This window comes from Gymnogyps californianus, chromosome 1 (genome assembly GCF_018139145.2).
Source record: "Gymnogyps californianus isolate 813 chromosome 1, ASM1813914v2, whole genome shotgun sequence".
In the NCBI taxonomy this organism is placed as follows: Eukaryota; Metazoa; Chordata; class Aves; order Accipitriformes; family Cathartidae; genus Gymnogyps; species Gymnogyps californianus.
Genome location: NC_059471.1, coordinates 31,887,238 through 31,906,979, shown reverse-complemented (window position 1 = coordinate 31,906,979; position 19,742 = coordinate 31,887,238). Strand labels below are relative to the sequence as shown.

The 19,742-nt window shown below is 47.9% G+C and overlaps 1 protein-coding gene across 1 annotated transcript in view; it reads right to left on the bottom strand.

The window, feature by feature from the left end:
• SIAH3 (siah E3 ubiquitin protein ligase family member 3) overlaps positions 1-19,491 on the bottom strand; it is a 47,498-nt gene extending 28,007 nt beyond the window's left edge. Inside the window, exon 1 of the mRNA XM_050915153.1 lies at positions 19,357-19,491. Within this exon, the coding sequence (XP_050771110.1) occupies positions 19,357-19,491 (135 nt within the window). The remainder of the gene's footprint in view (positions 1-19,356) is intronic.
• Positions 19,492-19,742: the final 251 nt, after the last annotated feature.

Here is a 19,742-nt window from a genome sequence, read left to right as displayed (position 1 = left end):
AAAGACAGGAGAAAAGTACAAACCCTGCACTATCATCAGTTTCGCAGTGAATTCGAGTGATCAGAAAAATGCAGATTCAACCACTCACGGGACAATTACCCCGTTGCTCTCCAGGGAGCTCAGTTTGCAAAATGGCCAAAGAGCCAGGCTGAGCTTCAGAGCTGCTGCCATCAGAGTGCCGTCGTGCACCTCTCCTGCCCCGGGGTCGTTGCCTGCCGTGCGGGGAGATGACCATATCCATCTAAAGGGAAGGGACCAAAACCCGGTCCCCCTTTTTGGCATTGAAACCACCTCCCACTTCCACTCTCCATTCTCCAGTTCTGGTTCAAAGGTGGATAAAATCTCAAGGAAACGAGCACAATGCACTCCCTATTGTGAAATAGGGACATAAAACTTAACTGCAATTTAGTCCTAAGTAAATTCTACCATAGATTTAATTAAATCAAAACCTCCCTTTTCCTCTTAAATAAACAACAGAAGGCATTTGCTGTAGGTCTCCCCCCCATGACCGTCAGCAGCAGAGGCATAGCTGGAAGGCGGCATCCTACGGGGAACTGCCCAGGCGCTGCCCTCAGGGACAAACAAAAGGCATCTTGCATGAAATTTGCACTTTTGCCCCTGGAGACTCAACAGCAGCTTCATTTTTTCTATGATTTGGATAGCAAATTTAATGTAATCTTGAGATGATGCAGCACAGACTTGAAAGTAACTTTCTTAATGTATTTTCTAGACTATTGGGGCTGGCACAACAGCCCTGTCAGGAGCTGAAATGTCCTCACAAAGCTCCTGGTTCATGCACTTTCAGGTGAGATAAGGAATAGTGTCTGTCCTTCAACGGGCACCTTTTCTGGACTATAAATGCTATCAGCTTACATTTAGGGTTTTTTTTTAGCACTGTATATCTATTTGTTGTATGTGGCAGGTGCCTGGACTGATTATCTCCAAAACCAGCATAATTAAGGGCTTTCTGTAACTTCAAAATCAAAAGTATTTTGATCAACTTCAAAAAAAGCCCCTTCTTTCTGCTGATGGGAGGTGTGAACCTGTAAGTTCTGAGCCCCTGGGACTTTCCCTGACTTCAGAAGAGGTTTCATCTCTCATTCCACAGAATTACTGAGAACACCTTCTTAATGAAAAGAGAGGAGACTGGGGCTTTCTTTTTTCTGCGTCGCAGACCTTGCTTTAACCTCAGAAAGGCCTGGGGTTTCCAGCTCTAAAACATAGGTGACGGTATTTATAAGCAGACTGGGAGTTTCTACTTGAGGAACATTTTGTGAAAGCCTGGCTATTTGCCAAAGACAAGCATGATATTTTCCAGACCAATGAGCCATGGACTCTCTACTGCAGGGGGAAAAAAAAAAAAGTACAAGACGATCCAGTCCCCTGAAACAGGAGTTTCAATATTTAATTAGAACAGAAGTGGGGCATTAAGGCATTGTAACACTGCCAGGCTGGTACCCCCAAGGCTGAGGGAGCAGAAAGCCCACAGCTGATCTCCCTGATGTGGGATGACCAGCGCTGCGCTGCTTCAGGAGCCCACAGGAGCAGATGCTTTGCAGGGAGAGTGCTCTCTGCCGGCTCCTGGATGGGGAAACCAGCTGGATGGGTCAGGATGTTACTGGGGGAAAAGTAGAGGAGCGATCTGGCAAAAGGGGGCAGGGGGAGGATGCTGCAGCTACTGTGGGAAAGCAGTGGAGAGAGCTGGGACTCTGCTGTGGGGGGTAAGTGGTGTGTGCAGACATCGCTGGCTTTTACAGAGTGCTGAAGCACCAGTCAGTGGTTTTGCAAGCTAGGGTGACTTTCATGAAGCCTCAGAGGGCAAAAAGTGCTGATCCAGCTGTCAAGATGCACTGTAACCGTACCTGTGAAACCTGGTAGAAAGAGGAACACGGGGAAAAGCCGCCATGGAGGGAACAGGCTGATGTGGTGAGCACCGAAGGAATGTAAGGCTATTGCAAAACTAACCTGAGGAAGGGAAGTCTCACCAAAACGATACAAACCTCTGTTGTCAATCAGCTGTCATTGATTTTTCTGGGGTTATTTCATTGCCTCCCCTCCAACCCCCAGCAAAGTTACTCTGTTTTTTACAACAGATGCAGTGTTTCTGTGGGGATATCAAAGTTCTCCTGAGCAGGAGGGAGGGGATACTTAATTTCCAGGCTTTTGTGTGGGATCTCAAGTTGCTGCTTTTTCATTAACATTCAGGAAAAAGAAAACACTGAACAATGTCTTCCCAGCTTCCCCAAAGCCTTCCAAGGTAATCAAATGTAGCCTTTTTTCCTGCTGACAGTACCATTTCTAAAAATATCATATTTTGCCCATAAACATGTGATCTCTATCGATGAAAGTCATTGTGTCCAAACTAGAGCTCTTTCTAAAAGACATCAGGGAGCTGAAGTTATGGCCTTAAGCTCCTGAGAAAGGATCTTGGCTTTGGATTTGTGCAGCTGGCCTGGTTACGTTACCATAAAAGCCTCTTCTAGCTTTGAAGAATGTGAATTTATGTCTGAGAGGCAAGAAAATTTCACTGTACCCTCACCAAAGATTCACCCTGTGTTATGTCAGTGAAGTTTCAAAATGGGATCCCGCCTTTTGCCTGCCCCTGCCATCAGCCTTGCAGGCTCCCTCCAGATGCTTGTCCTCAGCGATGGATGAACATGCTGTGAGTACACAAATTCAGTGACGAGCAGTGGAAAATCCTCAGCCTTGCGACTCACACTTCATTTAGGCCAAAGAAGACACAGGCGTGATGCCCTGCAGTTCCTGGGGTTGGTGGCTAAGAGGCAGCTCAGCGATCCCAGGGGATGGTGATACAACCCTCATGTGAGGGACCAGTGCTGCACTTCCCAGGAGAACTATATCCCTAAGCACAATGCAGAAATGGAAGAGCCATTTAACTTGTGCGATTCCCATCTTGTCCAGGGAGCTACAGCAGAAGGAACCCTTGAAGGACCACACTGTTTCTAGGTTCTGACAGACACAAATTCCCTTTCCAATTAATATTTGTTAGCATGTATATATCGCTTAACCCAGATCTGATGCACAGAAATGTGTTGTTCATGGTAACAGTCTCCTCTCCTTTGATCATGACAGGCCAGGAGTTTTATGAAAGTCTTTGGTACCTGTTGTGTCTACAGAAGAGTTGATTTATGGTTCGCTTAATGAACGTTGTTCTATTGCATATTGATTTTCTGTGTGGTTAATAGTTTAACTTAAAAATGATGTGAAGGCCATAACTACATTAAGCCTGTATGAACAGCAAAATACCCCAACATAATAAAGCAAAAAATTGTTGCTGACCTGCAGCTGGTGCATCCTCTCTCTGAGAACCTGCTTAAGCATCATAGCTAACACATTCTCTGAAATAATTTTTCTCAGAGGTGAGATCATAAGCAAGCTAATTAAATACCAAATTGGTTATTGCGGATGCATTTACTGGGCATGAAAAAGTGATGCATCTCTGACATTTCCCTCTGTAAATATGTTTTAAATAAGTCATTGGTAGTTAATTACCATACTGTAAAATTAAGGCAAATAGATGTATTTTGGATGCTATGAGGCAGCTGCTTTACGGTAATTAAATAACATCAACGGATTATACTTAGATAAAAATTCTGGAAAATCAGGAGCATCACATCATGGTATGGCATTTATTGCTTCCCCAGGCATAGCTTCTGGATTAGAGGAGGTGCAGAGGATATGTCCACATTAGCGACAAGGGCAGCACAGAGCAGGAAGGAGGGCGCTGATTTGCAGCAAGCTGTTATATTTTGAGGATGACCTGTCCACACCCCCTGTTTCCTGACCATGAAGTTTGGGGTGGTTGCCAATGCTGCACGTACAGCACAGCTCACTTCCCACCGGGGTAGCACCCGTGTGTGAGCCGCAGGGCACAGCTGCAGGCTAGGGACCTTGGGGGGCCCTGCACCCCTGCCACTCTTGTCCAGAGAAGGATCTACCCCCTTGAGCACATGCATTTCTTCCCTTCTTCAGCTTTGGGACTGGGTTTGGGAGGCAAGCCCACCAGAAAGGCAGGCTTCCTGCTCTTGCTCCTTTCTTTTTGCTTTGCAACTAAAGCAGCCACCCAGGGTTGATGGGATTTGCGCCTTTTTGGAGATTTGCATCCGAGATGCAATTCAGCGGGTCCCATAGACTAACCAGCACGAGTGGCCTCAGCCTTATCTCGCACGCTGGAAGTAAAGATAACACATGAAAAAAATTGTTTGGGACCGTGACAGCCTCAGTACTCATTTCCCATGGTGACAAGTATCTGGAAAATTAACTTCCCTGGCAGGACAAAGGAAGACCTTGCGTTTGACCATGTAGTATGTGTACATCTAACAGTGCCTGACATGCCCTTTCATTCTCATTTTACACTGTCCAAAGGCAGTACAAAGTACCCCCTTGAATTTTCTGCCAGCTAAGAATCTCCTGAAGGTCACTGAGCCAACAAGTTCTTCTATTTGCCACGTGACATTAGGACATCTTCTCCGAGAATGAACCCCCCTCTGGAATTAAAGCCCAGAGACTGGCTGGTTGTACTGCAGACACTGCAATTTCTGCCTCTGCTTCAGTGCTGGGAACTCATCACGCTTGGGACCAAATGAGGCACCGTCTGATCGCTGTCGTGCACAGGGAACCACCAAGAAAGCTCAAAGTGGTGGAGAGCATTTTTGTTTATCAGTGAAGATAAGGCAAGTGAACACTTCCCACCATTTTTTTTTTAATTGGGTCATTGATGTGGTTAAGCCTAGATGGCTTACGATTGACCTCCTAAGGGTTTTGCCTTTGCTAGGGAAAAGCACAGAGGTTGCTGCACTGACACACACCTTTCCAAAGCACTACCTTCAACCTTGACCTAGGTGGCTGAATATTACTGTGGTTGGAAGCTGAAAGTAAAAAGAGCCAACTTTGCTGTCTTTGTTAGGGAAAAAGTCAAGATGATGGTGCAGATCTGCCTCAAAACCCCAATGACAAGGGAGGTTGCACATGCCTTGTGGTGTCTACTTCAGACCATCGTTTTCTGTTCACTTCCGCCTCCTCCCGTGGTCCCAGGTGGAGCGGGCATCCTCCGCTTCCCTCCTGAAGGCAGGTGGGGACGGCGTGCTGCGTAATGCTGGAGCGGCATGATTGCTTCATTCCCTCTCAGTGGTGGATGCATATTAACTGTGGATTAATGAGCCCTCTAAGTATTCCTTAATGCTCCTAAAATGCTTTATATTTTCTACTTAGAGTATAATCATCATTAAGAGATTAAGGTAAAAAAATTATAAACTTAGGTGGCTACAATTAAGCTTCAGCATCCTCATTTTGCATCTTAGATATTTACAGCCCGACTGTGAGATTGGAAGAGCATATCCCCCAATGTCTCATTGACACCAAAAGGATCGGCGGCTTCACAGTATTTATGGCAACAGGACCAGTTTTGCAGATGGGTCCCTCACACACAGCAGGATATTTGGCCTCCTTCCCAAACCACCTAACTGATGTCAGAGAACATTGTCCCCCACCTCTTTTACAGAGAGAGAAACCAAAGGCATAGACACCTGCAGAGCACCCCAGCTAGCTCATCCCCCCCACGGCTCCGGCAGGATGATGGACCGCTGCAGCACGTGGATGTGCCTGTCAGGTTTGGAGGCAGATAAACCACAACCCCTTGGCAGGATGCTGCAGTGAACAGATCCTGTCTCCTGCAGGGCTTATTAGTTCAGGCACAGCACCCGCCTAATGCAGCTATTTATCCGCTAGGCTCAGCCTGGCTCGTATCCAGCCTCTGCTGCTTCTCCGCTCCGTCCTTTCTCGCACCCCAGCTCCTGGGGCGAGCGGGGCAGGAGACGGGCAGCCTGCCGGTGCTGTTGATGAGCTCAAAGGCTGTGTTTGTACACGGAGGGGAAAAGCAGTTTTGGGTACAGAGGTAAGCACAGCAAACTCTCTGTCACCGTTAGCTGTAGCCTGGGCTCAGAGATTGTGTCAGTCATCACTGAGTGCTCTCCAGGGAGCTCAGCCTGATTTTGCCCATGAACTCAGGAACAGATACTCACTGGATGGGTCTTGGGGAAGTCTGGTGATACCCACCAAGAGGTAGGGTTGTTCCCCACCAGGGAAACAAATTATCCACAAAACTGGACTTAGGCTGTAGGACTTCTCGACTGCAGAGGGCTGGACTAGGTTCTTGCTCATCTTTCAACACTCAGCTCTTTGCAAACACCAGGTGGCACAGGTCTTACTGGAGTGCCTGAGCTGTAATTACGGGTCAGCCAAGACTGGAGCTGGCTGCAACCCACTGCGTGACTTGCCTGTAGAAAGCATCAAGGTCCTTTTCCATGAAAAACAACTCAGAAGCTACTTGATCTGCAAGTTTCTTCTATGTTGTAAAAGTCAAGAAGCAAAAGTTACTATTACAAAAAACGCTGAAAGGCTGCTTTCGGTATCAATTAATTTTCCCTATGAGTGAGTTAAGAAAAGGTCTTCCCTTCCCCAACATCTGCTTCATCAGACTGAGTTCTCTTGCTGTAGGCTGTTGATTGGCCTCTGGCAAATTAAAGTTGCTTTAGTTAAAGCAGCAAATAGGCAAAATACCCAGATGCAGCCTGGATTTATCTGTGAACCGGGATGTTGCTTTCTAATCACTGGCTTATTATTAAAAAATCATTAAAAGCTTAAAAATTATTAAGACATACCTCACCAGTAAGCTCATGTTTAGCTGCAACACTAAATTATCTCCAGTTGCCTTATGAAGCTCCTGGAGATTAAGCTGGCTTCAGATCTGTTTTCTGATAGTGCTTTCATCTTTTACCAACAGCCTGAAAGAAAATTCAGTCTTTATAATCAGTTATTTACAAACCAGTGGTTATGTTTGTGCAACCTTGCATGACCTTAACATTTTTTAATCTCTTCTTTTGAAATATTTTCTATGCCAGAAGAAACCTAGTAAAAGTTTTGGTTTATTTTTAAAGCTGTATTATTTCCTGTATAATTGAAACCCTTGAGATTCCAGGCAGGAATTGTAATTGGACGCAAGATTCCAGTTTGGCTTTAAGGGTGAAACCAGATGACGCGATGGTGAATTACTGGAAGTGTTTGTGTCTGTTTTCCTGCCACACTTTAAATCTTGACCTGGGCATAGCCATGAATTGTCTGCAAGTAAACACACTCCTGTTTGTAAGGAATGTGCTCCTGCTGCATCGCTGCCTTCTTTGAGTTTGCATTCTGCCGAGGTTGGCATGTGGCTGTGGAAAATACGTCTTTTCACCCACTCCCAAAAGCACAGATAATGAGAGGCCTAAACCTGGGTACATGTTTTGAGGCAAATATTTATATGGGATACTGCTTGACTCAACAGGGGTAAAGAGGTCCCCAAAAAAGGTTCGCCAGAATGATGGCAGAGAGGAAACTAAATGAGCCAGACAAGCCCCTGACCACATCACAACTATTCTGTAGGAATGCGAGGAGAGAAAATGAAATGCGAACATCTCCCCCAAGCCAACAAACCTTAAACACCAGCAAAACATTTTTCAAGGTCCGATGCCTCAGGCTCCTGTCAGATATCCTCTGGTGAAGCTTGCTGTGGTGGCCTAGGATGTTCCTGATCCCAGTGCCTGCACGGCGACCGCCGGAAGTCACATTCCCACAGCCAAGGCAGCAAAGGGGAACATGTGCCTGCATTTCAGCTGCCTCTTCAGTCTGACATACTAATGCAAACTCTTTTAATAAACCCACAAAGGCCTGTGAAATGGGTTGGGGGCGGCGTGAAGACCAAGCTTTATCTCCCCCTCTGCTGCACCTGCACCAGGGCAATGACAGCTTTTAAGGGACCAACAAAGTCTTGTGGGATGGCAGTATTTTAAGCTGCCCCAGCAAAATACAGGTCACCCACAGACTTCCATACTGCAAACCATGAGCTGGCCTAAAAAGGCCGGGTAAATCAGCATTTCCTCACCTCTAGTGATGCTATCTCATCCTAAGTCACCAAAATCTCTGTAGCACCTCTGGCTTTCACTGATTAAAGATAAACAGAAACAGACTCCATCAAGCCTGGGAGCAGACCCAGAATCCAGGCAGAGAACAGAAACGACACTACCTAAGTAGTCTCTCTGCTTTGTACCTCTTTGCACAGCTAATTAACACAGCTCGCATGCCAAAAAGGGGGTCTGAAGCATTAGGGATCCTGCCGTAGGGGGAAAGTAATCATGAAGCAGTTAATTGAATAAACCCAGGGAAAGTTTGTTCTGCTGGCAGCCATCCCATAAGGAGAATGAAAGGCAGATTTGTCCAAGTGGATTATTTGCTCCATGTGACTTGCTCCATGTTATTTGCTCCACTCAGCGGTCTTTAGGAACATGTTTACCCTTGTGCCATGGTGCAAAGTCTTTTCTGATAGATGTTGAACAACTTGTCCTCTCCTCTCCTCTTCAGAGTCTATTTCGTATTGCTTGCAATTACCAATAAGGGTGCTTATCCCAAAGCATATTTTGAAGTATGTCTTGCTCTCCTTTGCCATCCCTCATCTGCCACAGTGACGTCCTTTCCAATCCAGACTGATTTCATTAGATGGTAATATTCTTGGGCTTTGGACTACCATAAGGATTTGCATTTCTGACAAGTTTAAATTACCAGATACTTGTGTAACTGGTATAGCTCCATACTTTTTCACCGGTGTCAGTCTCCTGTGCTGATCTTTGGATTCCTAAGTGTGTCCCACATGCCTGTCTGTCTGCCTTCTTCATTCTTTTCAGATATGTCTTTCAGATATGACTTTGGCTTGGTTATTGTTGATGCAAAGATTTGATGATTGATTGCTCTTGAGACCCTTATACTGCTGCACCCCTCCTTGCACACCAAGCTCTGTTTTCATACAGGATTGCAGGGTCAGAACAATTCAGGTGGGAAAGGACCTCTGGGCATCGTGTTGTCCAACCCCTGCTCAAAGGACAGTCAACTGCAAAGATAGGTCAGGTTGCTCAGGGTCTGTCCTGGTTTCGGCTGGGATAGAGGTCCCATCAAGTTTTTAAAACCTCCAAGGACACAGATGGCAGAGCCTCTCTGGGCAGCCTGTGCTAGTGCCTCACCACTCCCATGAGAAGGACTTTTTGCCTCATATCTAGTCAAAATATCCCTTGTTTCGGCTTATGTCTTGTCCTTGTTGTCCTTCCAGTGTGCATCTGTGGGAAGAGACTGGCTTTGTTTTCTCTATACAGTCCCAGTAGTTAATTCTAGACAGCAATTCCCTTCTCTTCTCCAGGCTGAGCAAGTGGAGCCCTCAGCCTCTCCTCCTCCATCCTGTGCTCCAGCCTCCTGAGCCGCTTGGTGCCCCTCACTGGGCTCGCTCCTCTGTGTTGGTGCTTTTCTTGTGGTAGGGAACCCCAGATGGGACTCGGTACTCTGGATGTGGTCTCACAAGTTATACTCCTGCTGGTTACAGTCCTGCTAACACAGCCCAGGATGAGGTTGGCCTTTGCCACAAGGGTACATCGCTGGCTCACGTTCAGCTTGTCCACCAGGACCCCTTTGTCCCTCTGTCTTGCCTGGCAATGGTGACAGCATCCATGGTTTATTCGCTTGGTTTGCCTAAAATTCTCTGTTGCCAATTAGTCCAAAAAGTTATTCCCTACTTTTTTCTTGATGAGAAGTTCCTTCTAGTAGAAATAAATTGAAAGCTCTCACCCTGCAGTTATGTTGCCAGACCTTTTTTTGCTATATCTGAAATCTCCCTCAAAGCTTGCTTTTGGGGAGTGGAAAGAAGATTGTCTTACCTGAACCTGTGTAAAATAGTAGTGAACATAATACTTGGTGTTACTGTGCCCAAACTTTCTGGATTTATCTTAAGGAGACAATTATCCTGATTGACTGGGTTTTATTTTGCATAAGTCAAAGGAACTGTAAGGTATTGGTGGGGTTCATTTCATCTAACTTCAGCTAGACAAGAATGACATATCCATCCCAAGCTAGTCTTCTGGCTTCCTTGATTGTCAGTGGCAAGAAAGACAGTCTTCCTTTGAGGACAATTCATCTCACTGATCCTAGACTCCAAAAGATGTTGCACCACAGAGATGTCCTCAGCTCTCAGGTAGTACAAGTAGGGAACTCACAGTACTGCCCCACAAGCAAAGCCTGGCCCCACTGGTCTGTAATGTGCCTTTTCATACCATGGGGGTCCAACCAGCAGAGATAACACATCCCTACGTGCAACCAAGTATCCTCATCTGAGCAAACGTTGCAATGCAGCAGCAAGACATCCAGGCTCACTTCCCTATTAAAGAGGAAGATGTCTTCAATGCACCTTGTGCTCTTCAAAAGAGATGGATAAGTTTGCTGGACTCCAGCAGGTTTTTCATACCGTCTTTTGCTGGATCAAGTTTGATAATTTTTAGAATAAGTATGCATCAGGGTTTGATCCTGCAAAACATACATATTTTTGAATCTGTGCACATGCTTTACACTGAATCTCTGAGTGGTCTTTCTGAGTTCAGGGCACTACCATGATCACCCCACTTGCCGCCATCCTGCTGTTTCCATTTCAGCCTCTCATTTCCACAAAGCCTGAAGGTGACCTTAACCGTCCCCTTACCCCAGCTGCCCTATGTAATCCTTGCGTGGTGGTTATTTACTCCATTTTCACACTTATTACTTTGCTTATTTTCCACATGGCAGTCCCTAAGAGTGGAAGAACATTTTCATCCTCTGCTGATGTGGTTTTCTGCTCCGTAGCATCCGCCTCCTTGCTCATCTATAGTGTTTGTTTTCTGCACAAGGGGATGTTTCTGATTTCACCTTTTTCTATCATCTCATTTATGCTCCATTTCTCTGTTTCTCTTTCCATTTCAGCTGGCATTTGATGTGAGAGAGTGTGTGATCTTGTGTTTAAGATATTCACAAGGACCTGTGTCTCTTCTCTGCCACACATATCCCAGAGGTTGATGGGCAATTCGCCAGCTACTCTGGAGCTTAATATTTCCATGTGTAAAATACCGATAACATCACTAAAGCTGTGCAAATGATTTGTTTTTTACTGGGGAGGCCACTCTGGAAGGAAAAGGGGTTTCATTTTGGATCAGCCCAGAATGAAATTGCTCTGGAAGAAAAGACTAGAACTGAAAGCACTGCATGTGGTGTGGAAATAACTGGTTAATTCCTTTCCAAAGTTGTTTCAAACATTTCTACCTTTTAAAAAAAGTACACCAAAATAAACATGCAAAGTACTCGGAGGTCTCTGCCGTTCTTCCCCAGTGACACTTTCATGTTGTTGCTGAGACTGAAGAGGAGAGCTAAAGATAAATCCATTAATGTTATATAAGATGCTCAGAAATGCCTCTAAATAAATAAAGGTGCTTCAAGTTGTATACTGCATATGTGTCAGGCAATTTATCAGCAGTGCCGGGATGCTCTTCCCTCTTTGGAGGAGAGTGCTGTGGGAGAGCTGACCAGGAGTATTGCAGTTGGCTATTAGCAGCAGGTCAACCAGAGCAATTTTCAGGAGATCTCCATGCACAACTGAAATTTTGCCATTCAGCACAGCCCTCAATAATCCCTAGGGGTAAGAGCTTCATGGGAGGTTGTAAAAACCAGCTGAGGCCACTGCCCTGCCCATGCTCCTGCAGCATGGAAGCAGAAGGGACGTGTGCCTACTTGGGCAGAGAACACACCAGACCGCCGGCTTAAATCCCTCCTGAAAGTGGATATGCTTCGCCACACTGAAGCAGAGGGAAGATAGTCTCTTTTGCCAGCGATGGTGAAGGGATCATGATCATGGCTCACTGCGCTGGGTGGACAACAGGCAGCTGTGGCACCTCCAGCTGGACCTGCCTGCTCGAGACCCGATCCAGTGCACAATGGCAATTAGGTTTTGCAGGCATGTAAGGCACTCGGCTTTCTCGCCAGCTGCATCTGCAAGTAGTGACAGCAACGTTTCGCTGCTTTTTGTAGCTCTCCTCGTCTTGCTGGCGATCGTTTTAAAGCGGGACTTCATCTGTCAATAGGGAAATTGGTGACACCAATCAAGCTGAGGACCGAATGATTGTGTTTTCTTCTGAAAGAGCTTAGAGGAAAATAAGACATCCAAAGTTGCAGTGAAGTTAGTGATGCTTTCCTTTCAGCGGGAGTGAAAAAAGCCCAAAATTAGGTTATTGAATGACAGATGAGGAGAATCTTTTGATTTAAGACTTTGGTATAGCAGGGAATGGGTGGGATGAGAAGGAACAATAGCGCAGAAGAAAAAGTACTCAACAAAAAGAGACAAGCTATGCGAAGAAAGGAAAATAACGCAGTCTGATAAGGTGTTTAATGTTTCGACATCCATGCTTTTCATTTCCAAATACAGCACGTGCATACAGAGGTGGGCTGGGAAGTTGCTGCCATGTCCAGCCAGACCCAAGTGGAGACTTCAGACCCGGGCTCTCCCCAGCTCCATCCGAAGCTGGACCAAGATGAGCTGAACATGGTGGCTCAGCTCTGCTCGCCTCTGTTGCAAAAATCACACCAAAAGCAGGCCCAGCATATTACCTAAATCTTGTTCAGCTCTCCAAAGGAATTCTCTCCTTTTTGGTGGCTCGTGTACCTCCTGGCACCCAGCTCCAGCAACTTCAAGGAGGACCATGGCTCTGCACCGTGCTGTGCCATGCCATGTGTGCCAGTGCCAATGCCACCAAGAGGTGCTGAGAGCAGCCCATCACGGTCATCGCTCCCATGGTCATTGCCCCCACCATGCCAAGGGAGCAGCAGTTCTCGCCATCCTAGCCTCGTGCAGCCAGAAGAGCGTTGCTGTGTCCTCCCATGCTCCTCACTGCCTTGCTCAGTCCCCAGTAAAGCTGAGTAAAGACTGTCCTCCCTGCCGCCACCCTGTGAAATCATTGCAGGATTCACAGTTTTTCCCTCTCCTGCACCTGGCTGAGAGACACTCATTGCTCGTTGTGATGGGAAAGCTTTGGGGGTGCTGGGAGGGACCCAAAGTCTCAGCTCTGACCCAGGCAGGACAAGGATTATGGGCTTTCTACAGCGTAGGAAGTGCCGAAGCCCCAGGGAGACAGGGCACACAGCCACAGCAGCTCCTTTCCCTCGCTTTATCGGAGCTGTCGGGATTTACTGTGCTTCCTTTAAATTCAGTTTCTTGGATTACTTAAGAACCTCAGATTGTGTCTGAGAATAAAAGGAAGTTTCTAAGTGCCCCCCAGCTAAGTGTGCTGGGAGGTCTTTGATACCAGGAGACAATCTTAATGGTTAAACAAAAATTTATGCTCTCTGTAAATTCTGACTTTGAGGCAAAATTCACGATGCTTGGGAACCTGGCCAGGGACTTTTTAACTTCTGGGGCTTGCAGGACCATATTCAGTGCTTGGCTTCTCTACTGAGGCAACCAGCAACGTGTGCTAATTAATGCCAGTTGTGGGAATGTCCCGGGGTGACTTACTTCTGCTGGGAAGCAGACTGAGACCTCACCACTCATTTCATGTAATCAAGGCTTATATTAAACCATCCCTCTTTCCTCCACACCCCATGTGTTAGCCACAGCGATTGCTTTGGGGCAGTATTTCTCCTAAGGGACGTATATATGGGCCGTTATGTCTAACCCAAAGGGCTACACTGAGAAATTCTTGATATACTGAGCCATATCAGGGTGGGTGGATTACAAAGCGAAATGTGGCAATATCTGATGGCTACTCCTCACCCTGCTGTCAAACACCCTGTTGAGGGGAGGCATTTGTCTAATATTAAAATAACAGCACCGTCTTCCATTGATAACATCTGACTTGCAACGTCCTGCAACCAGGTCGGGTTTATTATTGACCCTCAAAATCAAACGTGGGTAGGAAAGGACTCGATGCTTACCCCCTCTATCCCATCTCTGGAGCTGTAGCACGACAGGCAAGGCCAGTTAACAGTGGTAATTAATTTTCCACAGCGGGTTTGGGGTGGGAGATGGGGAGAAGGAAGCCAGAGCATATTAACACAGAAACTTCTGAGACAGCGGCTCTTCCCCTCCCTCTCCCTCCACTGAGGAGATGCCGTAATTGTTATTCTGGGAGACCACACTGAAGCTCGGAGCTGCCCTGCTTTGCAGTGCGCTCAGAGCAAAGCCCGTGCTGCCCCGCGCCGTGGCCCCGTGGGTTGTGCAGGTGCGTGTGTCTGTGGGCTCAAGGTTAATGGGTTACGGGAGAGGGGAGCTCCTGGAACCAGGCAGCGGCAGCGACGGATGGAGAGCCCCTGGGAGAGCTGCTGGAGCATGCTCTGCCTCGCCTCCGCAGAGCACCGTTATGGTCACGTCTGCAGGCGGCTGTGGACGCACGGACGGAGGCTCCCGGGGTGCTCGTGGTCAACTTCGTTTCCAGTTTTGCCCACTGAAATCCCTTCAAACAGAGGCAGGGCTGAGGGAGGGGTGGCAAAGCAGCACTGCTTGCTGCTGTCCACATCCCTACAAAAGGGTTTGAAAGTCTGAGGCGCCCAGCGCTCACACAGCCCTGGCCCACAGCTGGGATGGGACCCAGGCGCCTTGCCAGGAGCCCGGGTTTGCAGGCAGCAGGGTGTTTTGCAGCCCCTCTCGCTGCGGCTGTCACAATCCTGCTGGACATTGGGGCCAAACACCACTTGGGCTCCCCAAATCACAGCCCTGCATGGGAGATTTGAGGGTGTCTGGGCTGAGACGGTGGCAGAGGATGTCTGGGGGTTGTTAGCAGCAGGTTTCAGAGTCCCTTTCCTTCCTTGCACCAAATAAATAAATAAATCTCATGGGGGTATAATGCACAATAGCACTTTAATCCTGCTGGGGATAAAGTGGATTACAATGCTATTTGGCTGGCCACTGCACGCAGAGCCAAACTGTTATAACAAGATTCAAATCCCTTCCCTAACTCAGAGCAGATTTGCTTGTTGCTTTAAGAATTAGCTAGAAGACAGCTTGGCCCCATAAACCGTGCTATGACCCTTTTTGAATATACAATTGAACTGTTTATGCTTTATCCTTTAAATATGCTGCTTCTTGTAATTCAACAAGCTCCTTGAAGTCCTACAGAAATGGAGATGGGTGGTTTTTACAAGAACATTGTAAACACACTTTTTTACTCTTTACAAGAACATTTTTCACACTCTCCAAAGAGTTAAAGCTGTGTGTAAAAAGCTAGTAACTCCTTGAATGAAGAAGATCTGTTTTACCCAGCCGTACACAGCACCTCGCAAAGCATCGGTGCCTGGCTGGGCTGTGATTGCACTGCAGTCCCCCGCCGTGTATGGCTGGTTTTTGGGGCAGGGACCGATGCCAGTTAAGGAGCGAGGATACACCGCCTGCCTTCACCTTCTTGCCGGAGTGCAATTAGCAGTGCTGGGAAGAATTGCTATGAACGGGGGGAAAATGCAGAGGAATTCATTGAGCCTTATCTCCTCAGGACCAGCAAACCCTGCTCCTTTCTTCCACACACACGGAGCACCTTAAAACTTTCCCCACACACTGGGGCCTGCAGCCAGCAGCATAAGCGGTGCTCCTCTAATTAATATGGCCTTGGAGGGAGCAGCCACTTGGCTGGGGACCTCCGTTGCCTGGCCGTGCCTCTCCAAGGGGAGACGTCAGGGCGACCGTACGCTTGAAGGAAGACAGGTTACAAGGTAATGCATATAATAAGATTGAGAATAAAGGTGATGATAGATAGAAGTGCGGTAAATACGTGGTTTTCTCTGCTTGGCAGGTGAATTTTGATCCCAGCATAGCACTGCGTTGTAAGGTGCTGCTGCCATGCCTGGGAAAGCTTGTGGAAGGACAAAGAGCAGAAAGCAGCAAGAAGGACAAAGAGGCTCCAAAACACCCCCCCACCCCCCCCTTCATACTCCTGCCAAACAGGCGACATGGAGGGGGACGGTTGCAAAATTGTCTTTCCTTGTTTAGAGCCGCCTGTGTCAGCCTGTCGTGCACGGGGAAAATAGCAGCAGATCAATAGAGGTGTCTGCGCTGATGCTTTTACTGTCTTCTCCTTTAAGATACACTGAATCGCTCGTCAGCCTTCCCAGTTAATGAGCCTTTCAGTGGGAAGAAAGACACCGGTTTCTTTCTAAGCGTGCGCTTCTCTGCCAACCTCCGGACCTCTCCTAAAGGAAGAGGTAAGTGATGGGCTCTGGTCACTGTCAGAGGTCCGGGCTGTGATTGCGGTGACAGTGTGCTGACATAACTCTACTGGAGGCCCCCCTTAGTCTAGCCATGGGTCTGTGACAGCAGGAGCTGCTGCAACCTTTCCCTGGAGGCTACCAGGGCTCCCCTGCCCTCTGCTGCTTACTGAGTGCTTTACGTGACGCCAAATCTCTGACACACATATGTGATCATCAACCATGGGTCCTCAGGGTGGGCTGGACCCCACCACCATCCCTGAGCACTCCCCTGGATGGAAGGAGCGAGAATGGAGGTCCTGCTTCAATTTGACTTCAATGGAGTTAGGCGTGTTGGCACTGATTGAGGACCTGACCTGTGTGAGGGATGTCAACATGCATAATCACACCAGACTATGATGCCTGTCATTTATCATTTGCACCAGTCAGCCAGGAGCCCCCTCGTCTGGGTGCTGTGGAGATACGGAATAAAATAATCCCTTTGCAAAGAGCTTAGAATCTTGGAGTAAGCACAAACATTTAAGCCTTGAAGGGAAGGGGGGGAAATGACATTGCTCCTAGCCCTTGTTTCCTAGCAGGCTTGTATTCATCGACTGCGAACCTTAATATAGTTTTCACTCCACTTGTCAATTGTTAAGATAGATTTGGGGGCTGTCAACAAAATGTTACAGTTGAAATGACCCAGCTAGAAATAATAGACTATGAAACATCAAAGTAGTCATAATACTGTAAACCACCACAGAGGAATACTTTTGGCCCTTTCATTTTTAATGGTCCCTCAGATGTCATTTGGCATACAGGACAGTTTCAGGGGGATTTCCCTGTCCCACCTTCAGAAGTCTCTGTGTCAGGTTGCTGGAGGGAGCAACCACAACCTCCCTGTGCATCCCCAGGGGAAAAAAGGGCACCCCAAGAACCAGGTTCATCTGGCTTGTCTTTGACACCAATTTTTGGACAAGGTGCCTTGCTCGCTGGAGGTGACCACATCTCCGCTGCCAGGTAAGAGCAGGTGGGGTGAGGTGTCTTGCTCGGAGACAGCTGGTGTTGGCCCGCAGGCCAGGGTGGGCGCCAGCAGTGCCATGCTGGGCACAAAGGGGTCCGACCCACCCGTCTCTTCTGGGTGCTGGCACAAACAGGTGGTGCGTTCCTTACAGAGCTGGTAGGAAACCAAACTGAACACCTTGGGAGCGGACCAGTACTAAAGCCCGCCGTATTTCCCCAGCTGGATGTGAGCTGGGTAACTCGGGAGCACCTTCAAAGCATATTTCACTTTACAGTCAGAGGGGTTTTTCCAGAGCAGGGAGGTTTCTTGTCAGCTTGTCCCATCTACCTGGTGTCACAACAGGCCCGTGTGGGAAACACGTGCAATTGGGTTCCCACTGGAACCCTATCATGGGAGCAATTCCCACCCAGGTCAAGACAATTCTCACCGGGGCTTCACTGACACATCGGACCTTTTCCTAGAGGGTCCCATTTGTTTCCAAGACAGTTTTGCATGCAATGCCCACTTTCAACAGCTGCCAAGACACTACTGAGATATTGCTCCTCTCTCTACTGGGCTTTGGGTCTGAGCAGTGGAGAGCTTGGCCATGGGGGATTTTAGTAAACTGAAATGCCCTGTGTGTTTAACAGAGAGGAACAGAAGCATCAACTTTTTTTGGTATGCTCAAAGGTAAAATGCTGCAGCTCCTACAATAGCAAACCTGCAACTCGAGGGGACCTGAACTGATAAATTCAGGTCTAGTCCTAGATACCAGTGGAGCAGTCAGTGGACACCCCTCTATGTGCTTATGGGACCTCATCAGACAATGCCACTTGCACTGAAATTGTGTTGTGACCTTCAATAACCTTTTTTCTGCTCAGGTTTTTTTTCAATAATCAAAATTATAGATGAAAGTAGCAGGACACAGTCACATAAAAGGGGTCGAGCACAGAAGCATTTGTTTACAAAATCTCCCCATGCACTTAGGAACGCGACTATTTCTTTTATCCATTCGGATGGCCAGATCCTTTCAGATAATGACAGGGCTGTGCATTTTTTAAATAGCTTGTGTCGGCAGAGGAGCGCGATGCCGGGAGAGGTGAGCCCGCACCCGAGCAGTCCGTCCCCTGGGAGTGCCTGCCCTGGCCAGCTGTGCTCGCCAGGCTGACCACAGCCTTGTGGGGAAATCCTCCCGGAGCTGGAACCCTGCTAGAAACAACCTCTCCCTGCCTGAGCACAGCCTGAGACTGGAAATATAATTCTGGGAAACCTGCCTTTTTTGCGGGGGGATGCTGCTCTGAGGAGGGATTTACCACATCAATGGACCTCCTGGGGACCTGCAGCTTGGGAAAGATGCTCCCCGCAACCCCTCCGAGTTCCTCACAGGGACCCCAGCAGAGCCAAAGATAAGTTTTCCTGAATTAAATTCATTTCTGAGCTTGTGTCGGGCTAGCGGAGTGGCATCGCAAGTCAGGTCCGCAAGGACTTCCCGCAAAACAGGAGCCACTTGGTTAAAGTTGGTCATTCACTACCGTGATAAAGTAATTAAAGCCTCACAGTTGCTTTCTCCCCCTGCTGCTCCTTCTCTACGTACAAACATCAGGGCTCTGGCATAGACGGAGCTGTTGACACTTTGTCAGTGAAAATCCAGAACTGTGCGAGTAAGAGAAATGTTTTGTGGGGACTATAAATAGTTTTGCATTAAGGCAAATGTATTCTTCCGCCTAAAATAGATTCACCTTGCAAACAGCTTAAGGACAGTTTCAGCGCCAGAAGAATGCCTTCAGACTCCTCTCAGGAGACAGAAACAGCCTTTTTCCCCTGAAAAAGCAAACAAGACCAGCAGCCGGAGACCCCTCTGCTGCCACTTCCCCCCCCAGCTCCCCACTGCCTGGCAGTATCCTGCTGTGCTTGGGTGTCAGCCTGGGAGACCACACAGCAACCTTCAACCAAAAAGGGACGTTAATTCATCCAACTAACTTTTCCAATCATTTTTTCCAGACACTTGCAACACGCGTGCTCATTACACAGGTGAAAGGGATGAGGAAACTTTGGGGAGGGGGAGCAGCTACTTCCCACGATCTCTTGGAGCAGCGAGTTGCTTCTCCTTCGCTCCGAAGGGAATTATGCAGCCAGACAATGCAAACATCCTCTCTGCCAGGGCTGCAATGTGTTAACAGCACTCTCCCCTTGCTGGCAGAGCATCATTTCATTCCCTGCGGAGAAACACCGGTGGTGGTGGTGGTGGGGGAAGACGAGAAGATGTCAGAAGAGAAAAAATATTTTTAACTCACCTTTAGGCTGTGCGTTGGGTTGACGACGCAGACAAGTTGCCCGGCAGCTGAGAAAACCCTCTTTGCCTTGTAGTGCTGAAACCGCAGGTGAATAAGATCTAACACAGCCCCAAAGCACTGGGTGAAGAAAAGCATCACAACTTTTGGCGTTGCTGCTGCTGCTGCTGCTGCTGCTGCTGGCGGTGAGCAGGGGAAGCAGCGAGGGAGCCCCTGAGTCCTTGAGCCCGGGGAGGGAGTGCAGTCGGCGAGAGCTACGCTCCAGCACAGCTTAGCATGCCTTCATATTCATCATCAAAATAAGACGGGAAGAGGCTTGCAGCAGCGGGGCGGCCAATGGAAAGGACAGAAATGTTATCCTTGAGGTCCGGAGACAGCCAATAACGAAT